At 38.4% G+C, this 21,911-nt stretch overlaps 3 protein-coding genes across 10 annotated transcripts in view; 2 read left to right on the forward strand and 1 right to left on the reverse strand.

Annotated features, from left to right (window-relative positions):
- The window catches only part of sema4ba (sema domain, immunoglobulin domain (Ig), transmembrane domain (TM) and short cytoplasmic domain, (semaphorin) 4Ba), a 54,175-nt gene extending 46,948 nt beyond the window's left edge, over positions 1–7,227 (forward strand). For all 4 annotated transcript variants that reach the window (XM_016678819.1, XM_016678820.1, XM_007566394.2 and 1 more), the window contains exons 9-15: positions 1,427–1,608; positions 1,916–2,066; positions 2,303–2,513; positions 2,916–3,031; positions 3,396–3,553; positions 3,656–3,741; positions 3,848–7,227. In XM_016678819.1, coding sequence (XP_016534305.1) covers positions 1,427–1,608; positions 1,916–2,066; positions 2,303–2,513; positions 2,916–3,031; positions 3,396–3,553; positions 3,656–3,741; positions 3,848–4,620 — 1,677 coding nt within the window. In that variant the 3' untranslated portion in view covers positions 4,621–7,227. The remainder of the gene's footprint in view (positions 1–1,426; positions 1,609–1,915; positions 2,067–2,302; positions 2,514–2,915; positions 3,032–3,395; positions 3,554–3,655; positions 3,742–3,847) is intronic.
- Positions 7,228–9,888: 2,661 nt separating this feature from the next.
- On the forward strand, positions 9,889–20,971 carry rasef2 (RAS and EF-hand domain containing 2). 3 transcript variants are annotated; one of them, XM_007566399.2, is made up of 17 exons: positions 9,889–10,299; positions 11,950–12,102; positions 14,927–15,017; positions 15,254–15,349; positions 16,249–16,326; positions 16,404–16,519; positions 16,619–16,687; positions 17,967–18,048; positions 18,165–18,235; positions 18,353–18,527; positions 18,629–18,730; positions 19,104–19,245; positions 19,496–19,577; positions 19,708–19,822; positions 19,917–20,030; positions 20,146–20,222; positions 20,310–20,971. In XM_007566399.2, exons 1-17 carry the CDS (start codon positions 9,977–9,979, stop codon positions 20,410–20,412), a joined length of 1,989 nt encoding a protein of 662 aa, XP_007566461.1. In that variant the 5' UTR covers positions 9,889–9,976; the 3' UTR covers positions 20,413–20,971. The 3 variants fall into 3 exon arrangements, with proteins under 3 accessions (XP_007566461.1, XP_007566462.1, XP_007566459.1); XM_007566400.2 differs by having other exon boundaries at positions 16,255–16,326; positions 19,101–19,245; XM_007566397.2 differs by having other exon boundaries at positions 9,890–10,299; positions 19,101–19,245.
- fkbp16 (FKBP prolyl isomerase 16) overlaps positions 20,903–21,911 on the reverse strand; it is a 32,444-nt gene continuing 31,435 nt past the window's right edge. For all 3 annotated transcript variants that reach the window (XM_016678816.1, XM_007566403.2, XM_007566404.2), the window contains one exon: positions 20,903–21,241. In XM_016678816.1, the coding sequence (XP_016534302.1) occupies positions 21,155–21,241 (87 nt within the window). In that variant the 3' untranslated portion in view covers positions 20,903–21,154. The remainder of the gene's footprint in view (positions 21,242–21,911) is intronic.

Genomic DNA, 21,911 nt, shown 5'->3' on the forward strand with positions numbered 1-21,911 from the left:
ATCTACACCAGGCATCGCCCAAAAGGTTTAAACTGTTATTATTCAACTATTTACTTAAGTTTTCCAAACATTCAGTTTAAAGGCTCCATTTACCAGAATCAAGTAATCACTCACTCATGTAGTTTTCTCAGAAATTGTAAAATGAGGAACTCATCTTAAAGTTTCCTGGTACGGATTACCCATAAGGGAATTTCCACAATCCTTAAGTGTAGAATGTAAGCCAGAAGAAAAACAAAAGCTGGTATAATCGGGTACAAATGGTTCAAATAAAATAGTAAAATCTGCGCTTTGTTTCTGTTATCTCCCTAAAGCCAGTTCAAATCTCTGCAGAGGCTGCTTTCTCTGTCATTATGCATGTTCAGGTGTTTGCTGCTTTAGCTCTGCATCATCGGGGCTAACCTGGATAAACAATGTTTTGCCGGGAACAAACAAAACAAAGTGTGTTCTCATTTGCGTGATTTGCTCAGTTTCCCATAAAGCTGCCTTTGCCGGCAGGCCTGTCCATGAGCTGCCTTTCGAACAAGGGATGCTTTTACAAGAGGATTAATGAATGGAATGCATTTGCTTCAATTATTTAGCAGTCAGTTTAAGATCACGGTAGCTTTAAATTATAAAACATGGGGATGCATGTTCCCTATTATCTGCCTGGGTTACTGCAATAACCACAGTCATTGCTTCAGTATTTGTTATGGATCATTTCATCCCCAGCAGGGCTCCAGTAGTCTCCTGGGAGGGTGCACCTAACCAAGGTTTTAGGTCATTTAGATCATTCAGGTGTTGTTGTTTTGTCTTTTCCGGCTTCTGATCATCACCCTTTCATCGTGTTGGATATGTGGGAACACTCGCATCTGAGTCTTAAATCCATCAGATGAGACATCAAACTTCCACTCCTGTCTCTCAGCAATGTATTTGCTAAATTAGCTCTCATGTCAACAAGATCCTGTGTCACTCATGGCACAATAAAGGATTATGCCAAGGGCAGCAAATCAGAGGGGCCATGTCAGGGAAGAGAGGTTGTTGGGGGGCATTGTTTATTTCTCTTTTTCTCTCAGAAGCACTTGCCCTCTTCAGAGGCCCAAGTGTTGTTTTATCTATGCCTGTTAAGATGATGTAGTTTGTTTTCATGACCTAGAAGCGTTCTGCCTTGGGGTAAATCTCTGTGGGAGGCAAAGCTGATTGAGCCCATAAGGGGTTAATATTTTTCCTTCTTCTCTGGTTAATCAGATCCAACTTTGGACCAAACACACTTTGTCTATGCTTTCAGAAAGAAGAGGGCAAATAAAAAGAAAATGAAATGACATGTTAACAATATTGCATGTTCCATACAGGTCTTCAGGAACTTTCACTTATGCTATTACGCCCTTTACTGGTGTAAAGGGCGGTTAAAAGTCTTTTTGACTTTTAACCGCCAGCATTTGTCTTGTAGGGCGACATCGGAGGTGAGAGGGTGTTGCAGAAGAAGTGGACCACTTTCTTAAAGGCCCAGCTCCTGTGCTCGCTGCCTGATGATGGTTTTCCCTTCAACATAATCCAAGACATGTTTGTTCTCACGCCGAGTCCTGGAGACTGGAAGACCACTCTGTTTTATGGAGTCTTCACATCTCAGTGGTGAGGATAAATGTTTAAAACACCATACCAACAAAATTTAGAAAAAAATATTTGCAGTATGTAAAACACATGTCAAAACAGAAATAAGACATCTAAATCTGACAAGTGTAATACGTAGGGAGTATAGTAGTAGTATGAGTTCAAATTAGAGATAACTCTACATGGACTCAGATTTTGATGCTGTAGGAGTGAGAATTGTGTGTACTACTTCTGGGAATGTTCCTGCTAGAAACCTACACTTTTTGTGGAATCTTAAGGGCAATTTCTAATATTTTTAGATTTTTACGAAACTTTTTTTGTCACTAAGGTATAAAGGTGCGTCAGGAAGCTCTGCAGTCTGTTCGTTCACCATGGACAAAGTGGAAAAGGCTTTCAATGGGCGCTACCGCGAGGTCAACAGAGAGACCCAGCAGTGGTACACGTACAACCATCCTGTCCCGGAGCCTCGGCCTGGAGCTGTGAGTACATATCTGCTGCCCTCTGCTGGAGAACCTGAACAACATATTAGCATCAACACACAACAGAGTCATGTCAGTTGCAAGACAGACGTGCTGTGGTCTGCACATCAGTTATGATCTTAATGATTAATGGCCAGACTGCTATTTGATAAAGATTCTACCAAACCACTGTTTGTCTTTTATATCAAGTGTGATAGAATATGTAAATAAGATCACGTGTTTTGTTGCCTCCATAGTGTATTACAAATGCCACCAAAGGGCTGGGAATCTCTTCCTCGCTGCACATGCCAGACAAGGTGCTGAATTTTGTCAAAGACCACTTCCTGATGGACAGCGTGATTCGCAGCCAGCCTCTCCTGCTGAAGCGCAACGTACGCTACACGCAGATTGTGGTCCATGGAGTCCAGACAGCTAAAAAGGTCTACAATGTTCTTTTCATTGGCACAGGTAAGGCACTTTCCACCAATATTAAAGGCGGTGCTTTCAAGCACGCCTTTTAAAGACAAAAATATGTTGTGTCTCTAATGGCGTGTGTTACAATTTGAGCATTTTCTTTTCAGGTTTGTCAGATTGTTTTCAGCCCATCATTTTTACTCTTTATATTAAATATGCAAAATCATCACCCCTATATTGTGGCGGTGTTTCCAATTTAGAATACCATGACTTCAAAAGTGCTTGTTGTAAAAGAAGATGATTTTTAATTGTCTCTATGACTTGAGAAACAATGGAAAGAATGGTTGTTATGTATTTATGATTAATGCAGGGGGTCTGTTGTCTGGCTCTAAATTGTAAGATGTTCCCTTTAACATGAGTCTTGTCTCATTTTAAGCTAACCTATGTGTTTTCTAGATGACGGAAGACTCCATAAGGCCATTAACATCAAAAACAAGATGCACATTATTGAAGAGATAGTGATCTTTCGTGACTCTAAACCGGTGCACCAAATTGAGCTGGACACCGAGAAGGTAAGGAGAGCTGCTTGGAAAGAAGCATGTTGAATCTATCTCTAAAGCTTTCTCATTATGCAGCTTAAACAGTCTTAAAAAAGTTTTTCAAAAATTTCCCCAGTGGTAAAGAGCTTCAAAGCAAATGTATAATTTTCTTAGTGGGATCTGCAAACAGTTTACTAGACGTGGATGTGTTACACTTCCTGAATGTCAGCATACATAAACTTCCATTTCTGAAATCAGGGTAAATGAATTTAAAATGGTTAAAAAAAGAAAAAAAATTCTACAGAATGATTACATCAGGAGTGGATATGGAAATCAATAAAAAAAAGGTCACACAGACATTTGTCTAATGCCTCCTGACTTGTCCTGTCTTCTCCAGGGTCGGCTTTATGTTTCATCTCTCTCTGAGCTTGTGGAGGTTCCACTAGCTAACTGCACTAATTATCAGAGCTGTGGGGAGTGCATCCTTTCCAGGGATCCATACTGTGTCTGGAACAAGGGGCAGTGCGTAGACATCAGACGGGCTCCTGCAAGCAAGTACGAGCCGCTCTGCACAATATTCTGGCTAAAACCCAGTGTGAAGCGCAAATATTAGATGATGCAAACACAAACCCTAATGATTTGATGCATGTGTTTCAGTGCTCAGCAGCAGGATGTAGATGAAGCAAATACATCAGTCATTTGCAGGAAGCCAAGCCCACGGGTTGCTAATCATCCTCCAACACGTAGGTGAACTGCTCCTCTAAAAGCTGTCAACTTATTGTGTCAAGTCAATTATTATTCAGATAGCACAGCTTGCTATATCTTTTTTTCTGCTTTTCCTTCACACAGGAACATCTTCATGCCAGGCAATCATAATCCCGGCCAACACTTTCAAAGTACTGCCATGCAAGCTGCGCTCCAATTTGGCTGAGAGAAAGTGGCAATTCAGCGAAGGCACAGGTCACTTCCATTACCCCAGCCCAGAGGGGGGACTGGTGGTGGTCGCTCAGGCCGGCAGGCAGGAAACCTACGAGTGCTGGTCAGTGGAGGAAGGCTTCATGGAGTTGCTGGCAAACTACTGCGTGAGGGGCGAAGCCAGGCAGGAGAGCACCACTTTGACGGGCCGTTCCCGTGCGCCACCGCTTTCCCAAGAGGAAGTCATTTTTCTGCCAGGGGAAACCCTCTCTCCGCAGATAAACACCAAGACCTACTGGAATGAGCTGATTGTTGTGTGCGCTCTCCTGGGATTTTCCGTGGTGGTCTTCTCTCTGTTCGTGATCTACAGGAACCGTGACCACATGAAATCCATGCTGAAGGAGGGGGAGTGCCCCAATATGCAGCAGAAGAAGCCCCGAATAGTGGGGAAACCCGTTGAGAATTTACCGCTAAACGGCAGCACTGTCACAACATCAGCGTCGGATCACAAAGGGTACCAGACCCTTAATGACAACTACCTTTGCAGCACTCCGCCTCATGAGTGCTCCTCGCCCGACAACACCAAGAGCTTCTCAGAGTCAGAAAAGAGGCCTCTGAACTTAAAAGAGAGCCATGTAGAGATCTCTCCCTCATGCCCGCGGCCTCGAGTCAGACTAGGCTCTGAGATTAAAGACTCTATAGTGTGAGACTGACTGCAAAGAGCTGGAAAGAGTGCGCTTGTTGGTAAAGACTAAAATTCATAGGAGGAAGAGTACAGCACTCCGACAGTGAAACATTCATTACAGATATTTTGCACTTTGTCCACTTTTGTTCTGTCCCTGTGGTTCAATGTGCATTTCACTTTATTTTTCTCCTTCACACGGTGCATTCGGAGCAACTTCCAGTTTGCTCTCACACAAGGCTCACATGAATATAACAAGCACAGAGGTGGCATCAAAACCACCGGTAAGGGATTGTGTTTCAGGGCATTTCAACTTTCTCCGTCCATAAAATACACTGGTAATGCTTGGAAATGCAGAATGTTTCTCCAGGTTTATGTCACTGAGTTTGACACGGTTTCTAATGTTTTACTGTCATTCTGCCGTCTGAAGGTGTTTGCGCTTCACTGAAGCCTCACACTAGTTAGTGTGTGTTGCAAGTGAAACAATTGAAAGACATAGTTTTTCAGTGGTGGAAAATAGAAAATATAAAAAGCGCATTTATAATGACAAAGTGCCTTTTAAAAGTTTTCCAGTCCTTTGAATTTTTCTATATTTTGTGGTGTTACAACCACAAAATATGTATGTTATTAGAATTTTGGCTCGATACATTAATACAATGTAGTGCATCATTGTGAAGTAAATGGTTTTATTTATTTTTTTTAATATATTTTTTTTTACAAATAAAAAAAAACAAACGTGGGGTATTTCTCTATCTGGTTCATACATCCATACACTGAGATCTTTGAGTAGAATTTTTCAAGTATTTAATCCCAATTGGATTAAGGTGTAGATTTCCATGAGGACATTATCATACATTAATAGGCTTTGATCAATGTCATTCCATTCTACCTCTGGGCTTATGGGTTTATTATTCTGCTGGGATGTGAATTTCAGTCCGACGTTCCACGTTACAGGTTTTCTTTCACGATTCCTCTTTACCTCGATCCGTCTCATAAAGTCTGACCAGATTCCCAAGTCCTTTTGAAGAAAAACATCTCTGATTGTGTCATGATTCTGACACATTTATTTTTCACTGTAGTAGCACTGATATTTTCAAGATGATGAGTGTTACTTTTGCACCATTCAACATTTGCACAGAGCCCAAATAGCTTTGGTCTGTGGTAAACTGCAAAAAGAACTTATTTTAGTTTGGTTTCAACAATGACTTCCTTCTTGTTACTTTTCCATAAAGGTCGGATTTGTAGAGTGGCCAAATAAAATCTGTCCTCTTAACAGAGTCTCCTGCCGGACTTATGCTTTTCTGCAGCTGATCTAAAATTATCTTGTGCCTCTCATCTACTTTTTTTTATTAATGATCTCCTTGCCCAGTCTCTCAGTTTAAGTGGACAACTATGTCTTGGTGAATTTACTGTTGTGGCGTACTATTTCCATTTTCAGATGACCTTTGATCTGTAAGATATCCAAAGGTTGTGATTTTTGTTTTATAATCTTTCCTAAGCTTCTTTAGATTTTCATCTAAACCTGTTTTTTGACCTGTTTTCTGTGTTCCTTGGTCTTCACGATGCTGTTTGATCTCTAATGTCCCCCGAGCCATTCATAAAATATGTGTTTTTACGCAAAGATAAAATTACACACAGGGGCACTCAAATTACTAATCAGGTATTTCTGGAAAATAGCTGGTTGCACTCAACTTCGTTTTAGGAGTATCAGATTGAAAGAAGTTTAATAGAAAAGTACATTTTTATTTGACAAGAAAAAGATAACTTTTCCATGGAAGGAATCATCAAGTGGTACCTTTTGTTGGTCTTTCACAGAAAGGTCCAACAAAATACATTGAAGGTTATGGTTGTAATGTGACAAGATATGAAAAAGTTCAAAGATTATGAATACTTTTGCAAGGCACTTTAGAAAACATTAAAAGCATTAAAATTTCACATAAATCCCACAAACTCGACTGCTACAGGGGAAGAATACGTATATTAACATAGATGAAGACAGATATGCTCTTAAGCATGTAAATATTCTTATGATGAATTCTGACTTTTCTAAGTTTTCTGTTTCTACACGCGACACAGAGAGAAATCTCATTCTGTTTGTCAGCACGGTATTAGTCACAAGATCGGCAGTCTATGCAAAGCGAATAATGTGAAATGAGGTTGATCGACATAGGATAACCTCACCTTGAGACTGGGTAAGCACAAGGTTTTGTTGCTGTGAATTACTTTAGAATCAGTGCCACTAAAAAAAAAAAAAAAAAAAAAGCTACTCTTTATACAATCTTCAAATATGCAGCGTATTCTAGCCATTTGTGGAGCGCTCCAGAGCAGAAGGCAGTGAAAACCTTGACAGGCTGGCAAAACGGGACAGATTATGAGGGTCCAGGACTGTTATGTAAATCTGTGGCGGCTGATTTATTGCAGCATGATGAAACTGTATAAATATTTATCATCACGATGTGGCAAAATGTTTTGGTTGCACAGAAACATTTTTTATAACCCCTTCTTCAGCGTTTCAAATATATATCACTGTTGTCACAGGGAAGTAGGGGTGAAAATAGAAATATTCTGACTTAAACATCCCACATCTGTACAGTCTCAGCGTTAAATTGTTAGCCAATGAGTCTTAAAGATGAAAAGTATAAAAAAAAAACAACCTCTGCCTGCTTAAATAGTTTTGAGCGACCATAAGAGCAATAAGATTCATTCCCATCCAGAGACAAATACATGAACCAGTGCACTGAGTAATCATATTTATGCAGAAATAATGAATGATAAACTACAATAACTGCTCAATTCATGGATATTTCATCCTTCATAAGTTGTGTTTTAGTTAGGCATTGTGACAAAGTAAAGCACTTAGAGCATCATAAAGAACAGGCATATTCCTGTGGGATTTGCACATGATGTTAAAAAGCCTTATTATGTTGCAGGTTGTGGCTCCGAGTATAAATTTGCCTCGGCAAATGGGATTAAAATGCCTTCTGAAACAAAAATCAGGTGATGTGCCTCTTGAGACGATAAACTAACCAGGTATTAGAGCTTTAGAGTTACATGAGACACTGCAAGGTGTCAAAGAAATGGCCATATGTGGAAACAATTGAAAACGGTAAAAAGATTTGTACTATCATGTAATAGTGGCACAATTGTCTCTGTCATTGAACATAGCTCGTTAGGTGTTTTATTAGTTTTGTTCACTGATTGGGTGGCATCAGTCTCAGCCAGGGACTGAATTTTTTTCCTAAAACACAACTCCTAAACACATCTTCAAAAAAAAAAAAAAAAAAAAAAAAAAAATTCAAGTATTACATTTCCTATTAAAGTGTTTTGTTTTTTTTGTCCTGAGACTGCCTAGCTGCAATCACTCATGCAGTGTAAAAGACTCATGCTTTGACTGTTAATAGCGTAAACAAATGGCAGCTTTTGGTGAAGTGACTGCCATGACCAACAATAAATGTGCTATAGTCAAATGCATTGTGGCGATATTCTACTCAAAAAGATGTGCAGGTACATTGAATACAAGCTGAAACTAATAATGCCACTGTAAAAGTATTGTCGTCTGCTCTCTCTCCTAATGAACCACTGTAGTCAGGCCTTCTATTAGATAGCACACGTTGCTCAGACTCCTGTCAACATGCATTGTACAGCCAGTAAACAGGTTTTGTAAAGTTATTTTGTAAATTCAGCTGCCAATGTACAGGTATTGTGAATTGTATTTTTGTATCATATATCACTACTGTTTTTGTTTTGTTTTGTTTTTGTATTGTATATAAAAAGCACTTTATTTTAATTTTTCAAATAAAGATGAAAAAAGGTTGTTTTTTCTTTCTTTTTTCCATTGCTTCATAATTACTGTGAGCTATGAAAAGGCAAAATTGAGTTGTCCAAGATTTGAAGCTAATTTATGTATCATGACTAATCTTGAATTTGTTTAAAGTTTCTTATTTTGGTGCACAGAGTATTAAATTAAGTGAAACCATATTTTACAATGGAAAGTGGGTTTTGCAAATTGAATTCATATTTCATAAGAGTCACAATTATATAAAGTTTTATAGCCAAAATAAAATAATTTCTACAGTTTTATCATTAATAAAATTTAATTATTGCGATTTAAATTAAGCAAATACATCTTAACACATGTCCATTTTATCTTGAAGAGGAAGCTAAAGTGAGCCATTCTATTAGATATTTTAGTTATTTCCATTACTTTATGGTGTAAATCAATACACATTGTAAGGCTTAAGGGCTGAGACAAAACTTTCGGGCCTAAAAATAGTCAGGGCAGCAAATAAATGCACATCAAAAAGAAAAGTCAGACAGGATCCAAAAGACACAGAGCTCCAATTCTTTGTTACATATATATTTTTCAAAAACATTCCTCAAGTACCAACAAGAGAATGAGAGAAACTCTCCCTGTTTTAAACCACCCAGCTTTTGAATCAGTAGCCTGTACCATTTCTAATTAAAGGAATGGAAACACCATTTTTCCAAGTACTTTCTACGTGAAAATACTTGCTGTCATTTAAATTTTAGATATATATTAGAAAATATGGGTTTTAGAATATATCTGAGTGACTTATTGACTTAAACTCAACTTTGTGTTGGCGATCAGAAAGCAACTATTTTAACAGTTGTTTTAAAAATAATTATTATCATTGTTATTTAAATTTAAACTAAATGTGAAGCAATTTATATGAAATTAAAGTTTCAAACCTTAATCGAACAGGAAACCCACTTCACATCAACGTCGCAAGAGGCAACTTTTCTAACTCTAATAATTCCAAAAAGAGTAACCAGATTCCACTAATGGTTAAAATGATTTGAATAAATTGTATCGTTTACTTATTAAACCTTAAATGTTGAACTTTTCAAAACTGATATTTTTAAAATGTTTAATTTTTAGATTAATTTGTATTTCAACATTATGCCATTGCTTAGGGTGGAACAACCTTTTATCATTTTTAATTTTAATACGCTTCTAATTGTATAGTTTTTTTTTTTGTTTTTTTTTTTGCGCAAATCAGATCTCAATAACAGTTTTCTTATTGGTTTCTGTGTTGGGATGACGCATTATTTTCAATAGAGAAGTAAAGAAGTGTTTGTGATAAAAGCCTCCCCATGCGCTATACACACCAAAAGCAAACAGACGTAAGCACTTGCTTATCTCTCCTGGATCTGCAGCAGGTTACCTTAGCTTCCCTCACCATGCATAAGCCCAACAAACCTCTGCTGCAGGAGCTGGGAGGCCCGCCCACGCCGACACCTGGACCAATCCGTGTCCTCATAGGAGGGCAGAGCGTTTATTTGTCTCAGACGCCGCAGAGGTACGTACATTCAAAGAGAGGTGGGTGACCCTATCTAAATTTCCATACGCTCTAATTTGAATGCGGCTTTTATCAGAAACTATGAACCCATCCAGTCTTCGAAGGCTGTTTTCCGCTTGCGATGTAAACAAGTCCGGAAGGATCGAGTATGAGGACTTCACAGTGGTCTGCAGGGAGCTCAGCGTCCCGAACGCTGAGGTCCAAACTCTGTTCGATAAGTTCGGAGCTTGTGAGGACGGCTACATCGACTACAGCCGGTTTTCCTCCAGGTTTCAGGAGGTTTCGGAGACTCTCAACTTGGCGTCATTTGGCTCAGGAGCAACCTCGACTCCGTGGGAAGAGTTCGTGGACAGGATAGATGAGGAGTTTACCCTCTCTGAAAGGTAAAGTCAATAACCGGACCGGAGTCTCACTTTGACCAGGATTTACATACCTTAGTGGCTACAGCACTTCTTAGCGACGATGTTTTGGAGAATAATCCATATTCTTTTAACTTTGTTTCGCTTTTAATCGTGCTACAACCACAAACTTTACTATCAGAGTAGTACATTAGAAAGAATACATGGCTTTAACATTTCACAAATACAAATCTAAAAAGTGTGGCGTGAACTTGTGGGACAAAGATTCCTTGACAGGCTCAGATTCATTGTTGAGCATCTGTTGAAATCAAATTTACAGTGGGATTCATGTTTGGTCTGTGACATGACTATTCTTTATTATTCTCTGTTCTAAACCTTTCTAATTTAATTTAATTTTGTCTACATGTTTAGGCTTGAAGGTGAACTTCCAACCCAGTCTCAAGTCTGGGTTGGAAACAGGGTTTAAGCTTGTTTGTTTATAAATGTACATATTGCTCTTAATACTTAAAAACAAAACTGTGTGAACATTTATATCTGTTGCTACTGTTGCTTTTATGGACAATAAAAACTGTGGGGGTTTTTTCTATTCTAAATCATTTTTAGTCTTTTTTTTTAACATTTTCTTCCAAGAGTTTCTTGTGTTTATCCCCATCTGACCATCTTCACTGTCCCTACTAAACAAAAACATCAGAATGATGGGTTATTGTTACCATCATGGCATTGTGTTCTTTACTGTGCACTACAAAACACAATCTTACCAAGTACCTTTGGTCCAGTATGTACTTGGTGCGCTTGACATAAGAGAAAACTAACTTACAAGTAACATTTCAGCAAGATGCATCAGCTTGATTAAGTCAATAATTCCTTAATATTGATGAAAAAGTACCAGTTCCAAACTCTAGCCCCAACTCTTTATTATCTTTGGGATAACATCAGTCTTCAAAATATCAAAATGAGTCCATTCCAAAGTGTTGAAGATCTGTGTTACTTTAAAAATAATGCAGAGGTGGTGGCGGTGGTAAGAGTTTATCCTGCATCATAGGGTGGTTAGAGGGCCGATGGCACCGATCATGGCAGCCTGCAGGGAGCTGCCATGTTTGGTGAATGACTGAATGTAGTGTGAAACACTTTTGGGGTCCTGTGGACTCGGTGAAGCACTATACAAGTACAGGCCATTTACCATTTTAAAGTCCTCTAAGTTTTGCAATTTTTTTATTTTATTTTGTAACTGTCAAACGTTTTTCACCAAATAGCTTCTGTAGAAAGTAGAAAGGATGGGAAAAACCTTGCATGCAATTTTCCTGAAAATAATCTGAAATAAAATCAGCTTTTATCTTTTTAATTCATTTAACTTCAATTAAGCATTTGATTGATAAAGCATGGATGTTGCAATGAGGCTGCATTGATTTGGGAAAGATAAACTTAAAGTTTGAACAAGCAATTAAATATGCCATGACTGACCAGCAGTTGTGCATTTTGAAAATGCTGACTTCTAATGAGACACACTTAGTAACAATTAGAAGTGAAAATTTGGGTTAGGACCCAATTGCACATTTAAAAGAGGTTATTCGTCTACATATCACTTGTTGTTCCTCAAGCTCTCATTTCTTTTGGGTGTTTGGTTGCTGTTTCCTTCTCATTGCTGTTTGTAAGTTTTTGTTCTACCCCTTACAGTCTCAGAGAGCAGCTGGCTGACCTTTACCAGGTCATTCACTCCTCTGCAAACACAACTCTTCTGCAGGCGTATGAGGAAACCGTCCACTCCCTTGTCAGTCTAAGCCTGGAAAACAAACTAGCGAGTGAACAGCTGGAGACCAGTTTGAAGAGGTAAGAAAAATAATGCAAGTTTTCCGTCGCGGGGTCAGTGAAGCGAGCTGTTGTCTTGGAAAATGAAAATAAACGAACATGTAGGTCATAAAGAGGTTCTGCTTGACTAATGAAGTCCTTTCCTGATCCTCCAAAGAGTGCTCGGAAAATCTCCCTGAGGTTTCATCAGTTCAATGTATTGTGCAGCTCTAGTGCAAATTGGTTTTGCCTGTTAGACATGATTTTTGTGTTTGTATCTATTTATTTATGGAAATCAGAATGCATTTGTTAAATTAAGACTGCATCGTAATACATTACAGCTTTTAAATGGTGATTGCTTCATTTGATGTTTTTATTAAAATAAAAAGTACTAAGTCAAATTTACTGAAAATCTGCCAAAAAAGTTTTTTAACTTGTTTTTTTTCTTATGGCTTCCTGATGTTAACATTTTCAGTAACATTTTCTCAGTCATTTTTACCATGCTAAGCTCTTTAAATGTTAATAGATAACTTGGTAAATGTTTTCCAATATTAAAGGAGACTATTGTGGAGTTAGCTTGTTCTTCCTTGTAACTTGTGGCTATGTGGATAAATTCCCATTAATGCAGGCTGATTGTCTCTGAGATCTTGTGATGCTATCGCAGTTTACTGTGCCGTGTATCAGCTGGCTCATCGTGTTGCTGCACTACAGCTTCCGTCGTTTAGTATTTTGCTTTTTGAATGTTCCCTTAATTATTCTCCAGAGTATTCAGAAAAGATCTTGATTTGTGCCGTTTGTTCAGCAGTTTTGCTTATGCCATTGTGCATTAAAATCCATGTTAACTCGCATGAGGAAAAGTGGTTTCAAACTTTTGACATTACAAAGTACACAAAAAAAATTACTAAAATAATTTTCTTTGAGAAATGAACTTGTAGGTTAAACTTAGCTTTATATCTTGGTTAGGCAACATTAATGGCGACAACTTTCAGATGCTAGAAGCACTCTGTTGTGTAGTACAAATAGTAAAAATGTATAGTAGCCTAATTCATTTATCTAATAGTGATGTGGGAAGAAGCCAAAGAATGCAGAGAGAATCCACAGGCAAAACATCCAAACTCTTTGCAGAAAGACCCCTACCTGGGATTTGAACCAAAGAACTTCTTTCTGCAAAGCAAACGTCCAACCGCAACTTTTCAACTCCAAAAGAAATGTGTCGGTCAAATTAAGAGGTTACTTTAAGTCTAACTCTGCCCGGACTATAAATAGTTTTGAGCTCAACTGCACAGCACTTTCAATAACTTGTATCTTCCTTCCACTCATAAGGTTTGTATAGTTAGGAGTTTGCACTAAACTAGCAGGCTTATACTAGTCCTATTCCTTTCTGTTTTTCATATGACCTCTGTTCATAACATATTAAGTCCTAGTGCACTAAACCTGCAGAAATGGATTTCTTATGCTTAATAAATTTAATGCACGTCTGCTTTAACAGGAGCTATGGCTTGGCTGAGTAGGTCACATCACTATAACTGATCTAATCTGTTGTCACATCTGCAAAGCTGGTTGGGGAAAACGAGATTTGTTAGATCTCACGTACACAATGCACACATTCCCCGTTTAACAGTGTTTCTCTTTGTGCAGTAGGATAGGAAAAGGTAAAAGTTTTTTTTTTGTTTTTTGTTTTAGTTAAAATAGTAATTAATTTCTGCTTTGCAAATCAAAATTGAAATGAACATTTAAATAACTGCACAGTCCTAAGCTACAGGTTCCCAGCACAGCAAATTTTGCAGTGTTAAATCCACACTTAATCATATTTGTTTGTGTAACACATTTCAGTAGCATGTCAGTTCCAAGTTCTTTACATAGTGTAAACCTAAAATGCATCATAAACAGACATAGTCAACCGTTGTGAAAACAAATGTTACATTTTGTCTAGTGCCACTGTTAAAACAATCAACACACATCAAACATGTTATTTGGTGCATAATAAAGTAGAAGTATTTATGATCAAAAACTACTCTAAACAGGTGAGTTTTAATCTTGATTTTAATTAACTCAACATTTCCAGTTTTCTGGAAACTGTCTGAGATTTGATTTGCATAGAAGCTGAATACAGTTTGCACTTGCGTGTATGTGGTGATCAGAAATTGTGTTTAACTTTTTTTCAACAGCGCATTCTACTCTGTCTGTTTTGAAAGAGTCAATAAACTTTCACACTGCATATTTAACACTCCACAATTTACTGTAAGTGAGGCAGGAGATGCAGATGTAATCCTGTATGGCAGGTCGTGCCTCTAACTGCAAAGAGGAGCTCTGGCTTGGCCTGAATCCTTCTTGTCTTGTGATCGCTCTCTCAGCAGTCACACTCGTCGGATACTAGCTTTACAGTTCAGTTTGTATCGTCTACCAAAAAATGCAGCTACATGCATGCAGGAGACGGGTATAGTGATTTTTTTTGCCCCATGTCTGAGCTCTCTCTCGGGTTGAGTTAGTGCACAGTATGAGATAGGTGACATTCCTTCCCTTAAGGAAGCAGGAAGCTTTAAATACACTGCCCTGCCCAGTTATTTAGGCTTTATAAGAAGCTAAGCATGTCTCTCTATTGTCTTTTAAAGATGTCTGGGAATCAATTAGCAAAGTCTTTCCTCATTTGTGCGCTGATCTAATGAATGTGGGTGGGTGAAAAAGATCAGCACATTTTTACAAAACTCTGTCCCTCCCTTGTCTCTGGTTGGTTTTGTGTGAGGGTTGCTTTGAGTAGAGTAGTCAAGTGTGAAGTTTTGACTGAGCGGACGTGTGGACCTGAGCTCTGGTTATGCAGTTGTGAGCCTGCAGCTCCAACCCGTCTTGTCCACTTTTGTTAAAACAGAGCTGAGGAGTTAAATACCAGTCGGCTGGCAGAGCTGGAGGACGACATTCAGCAACAGTTAGCCCGAGCAGAGGAGCGGGCCAGAGATGAGGTGAGTGCCATATGTACAATTTTTATGTACAAACATAATGAGTTAATGTTGCTTTCCGGCTGAAACAAAAAGCTTGTTATTATTTTTTTTTTTTACCAGAACCACCTACATAGCTGTGGTGAAGTCAACAGGTTATGTGTCTTTCTCACAAAGAGGCTCTGTAATGTCAGATGAAAGCCTCACTTCACGCTCTTAGCCGGCCTGCACCTCTGACTGCTTTGGTTTCATGTTTGCAGGAGCGAAAGAAAATGGAAGGAATCATAGCAACCATGCAGAGGAAACACAACGATGAGATTGCAGATCTGCATGCCACAGCTGATCAACTGTTAATGGTAGGCCTGTCACAGAAAAACGCATATGACTTTTTTTTTTTTTTTTTTCTCCAATGGGAAATATTCTGTGTTTTACACTTTAACAACTAGGACAACAAATTCTATCCGAGACGGTCTAATGCATTCAATGTTTGTTTTTCAGCCTGTCACACACATTTGAAACGCATACACATTGTCTAAAAACTGTAAAAGATACGCTGCAGGTTCTTTTGAAAGAGACTTTAAATACTATGTTATTGTATTGGGATTTTAAGTGGAAGTAGAATCATCTGTAATGACACAAATTGTCTCGGAGCAGAACAGACTAAAGGACTTACTTTGCTAGGTACTGCATAAAAACTTGAAGTGCCTGTTCATCGTAACCAGTCTGAAAGAAATGCACAACAGTTGATGATATTCCTCACAATTTATTTATTTTTTAACTTTATTGGAACTAACGTAAGCCTCTTCTGAAACTACTCGGGCAATAATAAAACACAAAGTGCTTATGTTTTAACACAGCAGCCGTCTGTGTGTGGAAGCGCTTGCTACTTTTGTCCTGTAGATGGCCACAGTTGACAGTAAACACAAATAAAGACACCAGCTCTTCCTTGTAAGCAGGATTACTGGTTAATGCTGCTCACAGTGATGAGTAGAATGTGTGCACTCTTTAATTTCAAGAGATTTATTTTAAACCTAAGCCAAACATGCGTTTGAGGAAATCCGTAAACGGCGATCCCACTCTTCATTCTTGCGTCATTATGTTAGACTTACAAGTAATGGTGCCTAGTATATACAATTAAAATTTTCCCTCATTCTCCTGTTGTAGTATTTGACAATATGTGAAATGTTAACTAAAACTAGCAACAGAAACGTGTTTCAGCTGTCTAACAAAATGTTTATGTGGCTTTAATTTGGAGAACCAGGAGAGCTCTGAACTAAACCACGCTAAAGACGAGGTGATCAAACTGAACAAGCAGATCAGTGATCTATTGCAGGTAAGGAATCTGGATTCCAAGTCAATTATATCACATGCACTTTGGGTTAAATTGCTTAAAAGTGCGTCTTTGTGCAGGAAAATGAGCAGTTGCGAAGTTCTCTGGTGCAAAACCAGACAAACATGGCTGTGCTCCACTCTGAGCTGGACAAGCTGAAGAACATGTTTGGAGAGCAGAAAGCCCAGCATGAAAGGTAAAGTTTGTTGTTGTTGTTTTTCTGGTTAAACTAATAAATTTTGCCCCATTGGTTTATGGAATGAAAGTGTGTAATTTTTATTTTTTTTCTTCACAGAGAAACAGAAGTATTAAAACAGATGGTGACAGAATATCAGTCGTACTCTAACCACATTCAGGTCCTCCAGTGAGTCCACCTTGATCATATTTCTTGTTTTGGATGGCCTAATGAAGAATGCAAAAAAAAAAAAAAAAGATGCTTATTGTATAGAATAGATAAGATTTAGATATCAAAGGTCAACAATAGAAGATCAAACTTTTTAAGCAACTGTAAAAATTAAAATGACTTTAAAAATAGAGAAGCAATCAATTTTGCAAAATATCATGGTGGAGAGTAATCCTAAGGTGAAGAGCCACTTGGTTCAAACCTCTATAGCTTGTAGTATCCAGCTACAGTCAGGGAAATGGACAGTGTGGATCTTAAAGTCTGTGAAAAAGTCACAATATGCAGAAGATCAGAGAGATGTGGAGGTGCAAAGTTGTGACGAGACCTGAAACTGTGAGGAAGAAATTTAAAATCAACACAGTAATTCACAGAAAGTTTATGTAGTTGTTTGTGGACAGAATTAATATGCTTATTGGGGGGGAAAAAACAAACATGACCCAAGCAGCTATATTCTGTATCATTTGGAGTCTATGGAGATTTTTGTGATAAACCACGCAAGTCACTTAAGCTCTATTTGAGTCCAGGCAAATATTGCCAAATACTTTTGGCAATATAGTGCTGGCTGTTATTTGTACAATATTGAATTGTAGGTCTGAGACTGAGTCACTCCAATCCAACGTCTGTTTATACATGAAGAGCATATTTGCACTGTATAAGATTGGTTTCTGCTCTTCTTGTTGATCTGTTTAGAGTGAATATGTGGCTGTAAGGTGTGCCCTTACCAGCTTGTTTGTACAGCAGGTAGTCTATTCGACAGGCTCTCTTGCTAGTGTGGCTGCTACATGAGTGCTTCTTGTGGTTATTCTGAAAAAAAAAAGTAAGGATTTTGTACTAAATACTTACTGAAATCTCAGTTATGTTTGTATTGATGTGTAATGATGGCCCTTGACAAAATATAATGTATACACGTTTTCTCAGTTATTGACTTCTGTGTCTTCTGACACTGAAGTCAATAATTAAATGAACTTTAAATTGTTTTGTTGCCGAAATGAACTTGATTGTTTTATTTAAAAAAGGAACAAGCTGGACTTATTTTGTAACGGGCTGCTAATGAGCCTATATGATATTATAACTCAAATCCATAAGAAGAAAAAAATGACAATCAAATGCGAAAATAACGACTTTGAAAGAAATGAAAGCTAAAGAGAAATTACAGAATGAGGAACAACTTGATGTTTTCCTCGAGGAACTGTGTGAATATTGACTATATGCTCTTGTACTTTCTTGAACACATCATCAGGGAAATGAACAAGAAGCTTTATGACAGTAATGACGGACTGCGTTCAGCTTTAGCCAGTCAGATGGTTGCAGCTAAAAGGAGGGTGAGTTCCTTGTTTGCTCAGCTATGTTTCCTCATACCTGCTGGCATTACCAGAAAGAACCTCAATGTTCTGTTAAGTGCACAAGTAAAATAAAATGTTTCTAATCCACTCAACAGCTGTCTCCTCAAGATGAAATCCCTGCCAGGAGAATGAAACCTATTCGACAGAGCACACTCAATCATGGCAGGTAGATGGAGTTCCTGTGCTCACCTGCATGACAACTCGGACTCATCACTGGGAAGATCAATTGTCACAACAATAATCTGATATGTGTGTGTGTGTGTGTGTGTGTGTGTGTGTGCAGATCCGAGCAGAACCCCAGCATCTCCCGTGTGTCCACCTGGGCTGACCGGTACCTGGATAGCGGCTTGCCAATGGACACGGTTGAGAACTCAGCCAGTGACTATGATTCTGACGGCAGCATGAGCTCTTTGGAAACCGTGCACCACAGTTACTCGTCCATGCCGTCAGATGTAGAGGTGGGGAGGGGAGGGGGGAACGGAGCAGGATCGATTAAAAACGGCAACAGTTTTTATTCTGCCAGAACCTTTTAAAATGGTATTTATTTTGGTTGTTGCAGATATCAGAGGTCCGGTCCGAGGCTGCAGTCTCTGTAGCTCCCAGCCAATCCAGCTCCATCTCTTCATCCCTGCGAAAGCCCCTGTCTGCCTTTCCCACCAAGGTTAAAAAAAAAAAAAAGATTGTAAGATTCATGATATCTTACAAACGGGCAACAACATGGACATAGACCAATTTGTTGGAATTCTAATTAATTAAATAAGTTCTGATTTCATTAGTGCAGGAGTTATCTCGTACCTTTTTGTCAACTTTTTTTCTCTCCCTCTTTATATTCTGCTACATGTTGCAATAAGACAGTCATTGGCCAGCGGCTAAAAGAAAAGGGCCTTACTTAGTGGTTGTGCATTACTAATTAAGAATTCACAGAATCTTTGATCCAGCTATAGAAATAATGAATTAATAATACGTTTATTTATTTATTGGATCCATATGTGATCTCGTATTCCTAATTTTCTTTGTGACTCTCTTTGCAGCAGGTAGGGGACGACGTCACAGTGACAGAAGGACCTTCACCAGTGTACCGTGTTGTTTTAGCAGGAGATGCAGGAGCTGGAAAGTCCAGTTTTCTGTTGCGCTTGACACTCAATGAATTTAGAGCAGACATTCAGACAACGTTGGGTAGGTAACCGTAAATATGCTGCCTTCACATACACAAGTGTTTTTTTTTTTGTTGTTGTTTTTTACTTACAAACACACTGGAAATACCCTGAAAAAGGAGTCTGTGTTGAATTGTTTTATCCAGAGAGATGCTACCTGCTTCACTTTTTCCCCATCTCATCCCGTTTTAAATAAATTTGTTAAAAAATTAATCTCACAGCTGTGAATTCCTGACTTCAGATATTTTAAAATTATACATTTCTGCACCCAGGTATTGATTTCCAGATGAAGAAGTTGCAGGTGGATGGAGAGACGATGAGTCTGGAGATATGGGACACGGCCGGTCAGGAAAGGTACACCACTTCCTAGAAAGAAGTTTCAAGATGGTAGCGACATGGAAATAATGGATTGCATCACTGTAAATGTGTAAACATTGACAAGATGCACTTTGCTTAAAAAGAGCTGTGCTTCCTTTTACTGTAGGTTCCGTAGCATTGCCAAATCCTTTTTCCGTAAAGCTCATGGAGTCCTGCTGCTTTATGATGTTGCCTCAGAAAAGAGCTTCCTGAACGTCAGAGAGTGGATAGATCAAATTCAGGTAACCACGGCTCTGATGAGACATTAAATGCATCTCACAGATGGTTGTAATACGTACTGTACGTCTCCTTCTGTGTTTTTCTTTTTTTTTTAAGGAGTCCGCAGATGAAAAAATTCCCTTTTGTATTGTTGGAAACAAGGTGGACCTCCGGGAGCAACTTCCTGAAGGAAGCTGCGTTTGCAGCTCACACGGAGAAAAGCTGGCCCAGGTGTTACTTTCACCACATGAATGATTGTTTTATAAAGATGTTCAGCCCTCGAGGTGTCGGAGTAAACAGTCTGCAGTCGGGAATGTTGACGCTTTGCTTTGTCTTCGCTTTGCAGGCGTACGGCGCCATGTTCTGTGAGACGAGTGCCAAAGAAGGAGCCAACATTGTTGAAGCTGTGCTTCATCTAGCACGGTAGGAAAGTTGCCTGCAAAAATGCCTGTTTTAAAAGTAACTGTAGCATATTGAGAGATGGGCCTGTGTCTTTCTTTGTTTCTACAGAGAAATAAAGAAAAATGGCAAATTGAGGTGGGAGTCAGAATCTCGGATCATGTTGAACGAGGCCCTCCAGAAGAAGGTGGTTAAAGGTTGCTGTGGACTGTAAACATGAGGACAGAACAATGAAGGATATCGCGCTGCTTGTATCTCAAAAAGGAACAACATTAAGCTTGTTTACTTTTGTTTTTACTTTATTCTATTTCACCTCTTAACTGTAAACATAGTGAAGGGTTACTCTTTGGTCAAAATGAAGGTTTTTGTAGTAAACTGCACATGTACAAATACAAATTCACATCATGTATTTTGCCGAAAATATTTAAGCTTTTATATTTATTTGGAAATGGATAAGTATTATTACCAGAATTAGGATTTAGCCTAAATATATTTAATAATTTTTAAGAGTTTGTCAAATGTTTTTGTTTAAATATCCCTTTGGAATCGGGACTGTAATGCTAACAGAGATGTATTTGTTTAGAGGATTACATTTACCAGCATCTCCTTCAATATTTTATGGTGAAATATATTTTAACATATGAACTTTGTGGAGCGTTGATCAAATGTAATTTTGAGCTATTTTACTGAGTTTTTTTTTTTTACACTTTTTAAAGCATGTTTGTAAGCAAAAATAAAGGCAACCCCTTCCCCAAATAAAACTGACTGCAAACAACTTTTATAAACTTATCAACTGACTCTCTTCTAAAAATCCACTTTTCAGTAAAAACATTCAAAGCTCAAGTTCAGTTTTCTTCCCGGCTGTGCCGCTCATACGGTGGGGAACTGCTGGAAGACAACTGGAAATCGATCAGCTCCAGTGAATCGCATATTTTTTTCCTTCCTGCTGAGGATTTTTAGTTTCTTGCGGTCATAATCACAGACGTCACCAAGCTGCCCAAGGCCACCACCAGAGCTCCCAGGATGAACTTCCAGGAAAGTCCCTGGAAACATAAGAAGGGAGTGATATGAATATGATTAATTTATCATAGTATCAAATGAAATGATTGGGTTGAGTACAATTAAAGCCAGATATTTACATACACTATATAAAAAGACACCAATCTGTATTTTTTTTCTTTTTGGTTTCTTCACATTAAATCTTTTTTTTTTTTTTTTATGTAATGATTACTGTGACTTCTATTTGCCAAATGCCAGAATGAGTGAGAATATCATTTACAACTTTATTTTTTTTTCAAATTTTGTATTTTACTTAATTGGTTTTGCGCCAATGTTTTGGGTATCCTTTGAAAATCCTTTCACAATAGTCTCGTGGACTTTTGGCCCATTGCTCCAGACAGAACTTATGTAACCGAATCAGGTTTATTGCCCACACTCGCCTTTCCAAATCTCCCCACAGCAGGAGCAGAGAGCAGGGCTTTCTGACAGCCACTGCAAAGCAGTGACTTTAACTAATTCAGCTTTAAAATTTCGTCTGGGCTTGATCCACACATGATCACTGGCGATTCCCATGGTGTTTATGCTTACTTTTAAAAAATATATATATTATTGGAGCCATGGTGTTCTCAGAGCTCATAAACTTATACATTTGAAATAAGTAATACAAAAAAAATTATGGCATTTAGCAAATGTAAAGAAATATTAGTAATCCTA

Source organism: Poecilia formosa, unplaced genomic scaffold (genome assembly GCF_000485575.1).
Source record: "Poecilia formosa unplaced genomic scaffold, Poecilia_formosa-5.1.2 Scaffold191, whole genome shotgun sequence".
In the NCBI taxonomy this organism is placed as follows: domain Eukaryota; kingdom Metazoa; phylum Chordata; class Actinopteri; order Cyprinodontiformes; family Poeciliidae; genus Poecilia; species Poecilia formosa.

Bases quoted from the DNA above. Each gene is read 5' to 3' on its own strand.
- rasef2 (XM_007566397.2), top strand. From the start codon at position 9,977: ATGCGGCTTTTATCAGAAACTATGAACCCATCCAGTCTTCGAAGGCTG. The intron at 16,327-16,403 runs GTAAGGAATCTG...GTCTTTGTGCAG, and splicing joins AGATCAGTGATCTATTGCAG to GAAAATGAGCAGTTGCGAAG. The intron at 19,246-19,495 runs GTAGGTAACCGT...TTCTGCACCCAG, and splicing joins AGACATTCAGACAACGTTGG to GTATTGATTTCCAGATGAAG.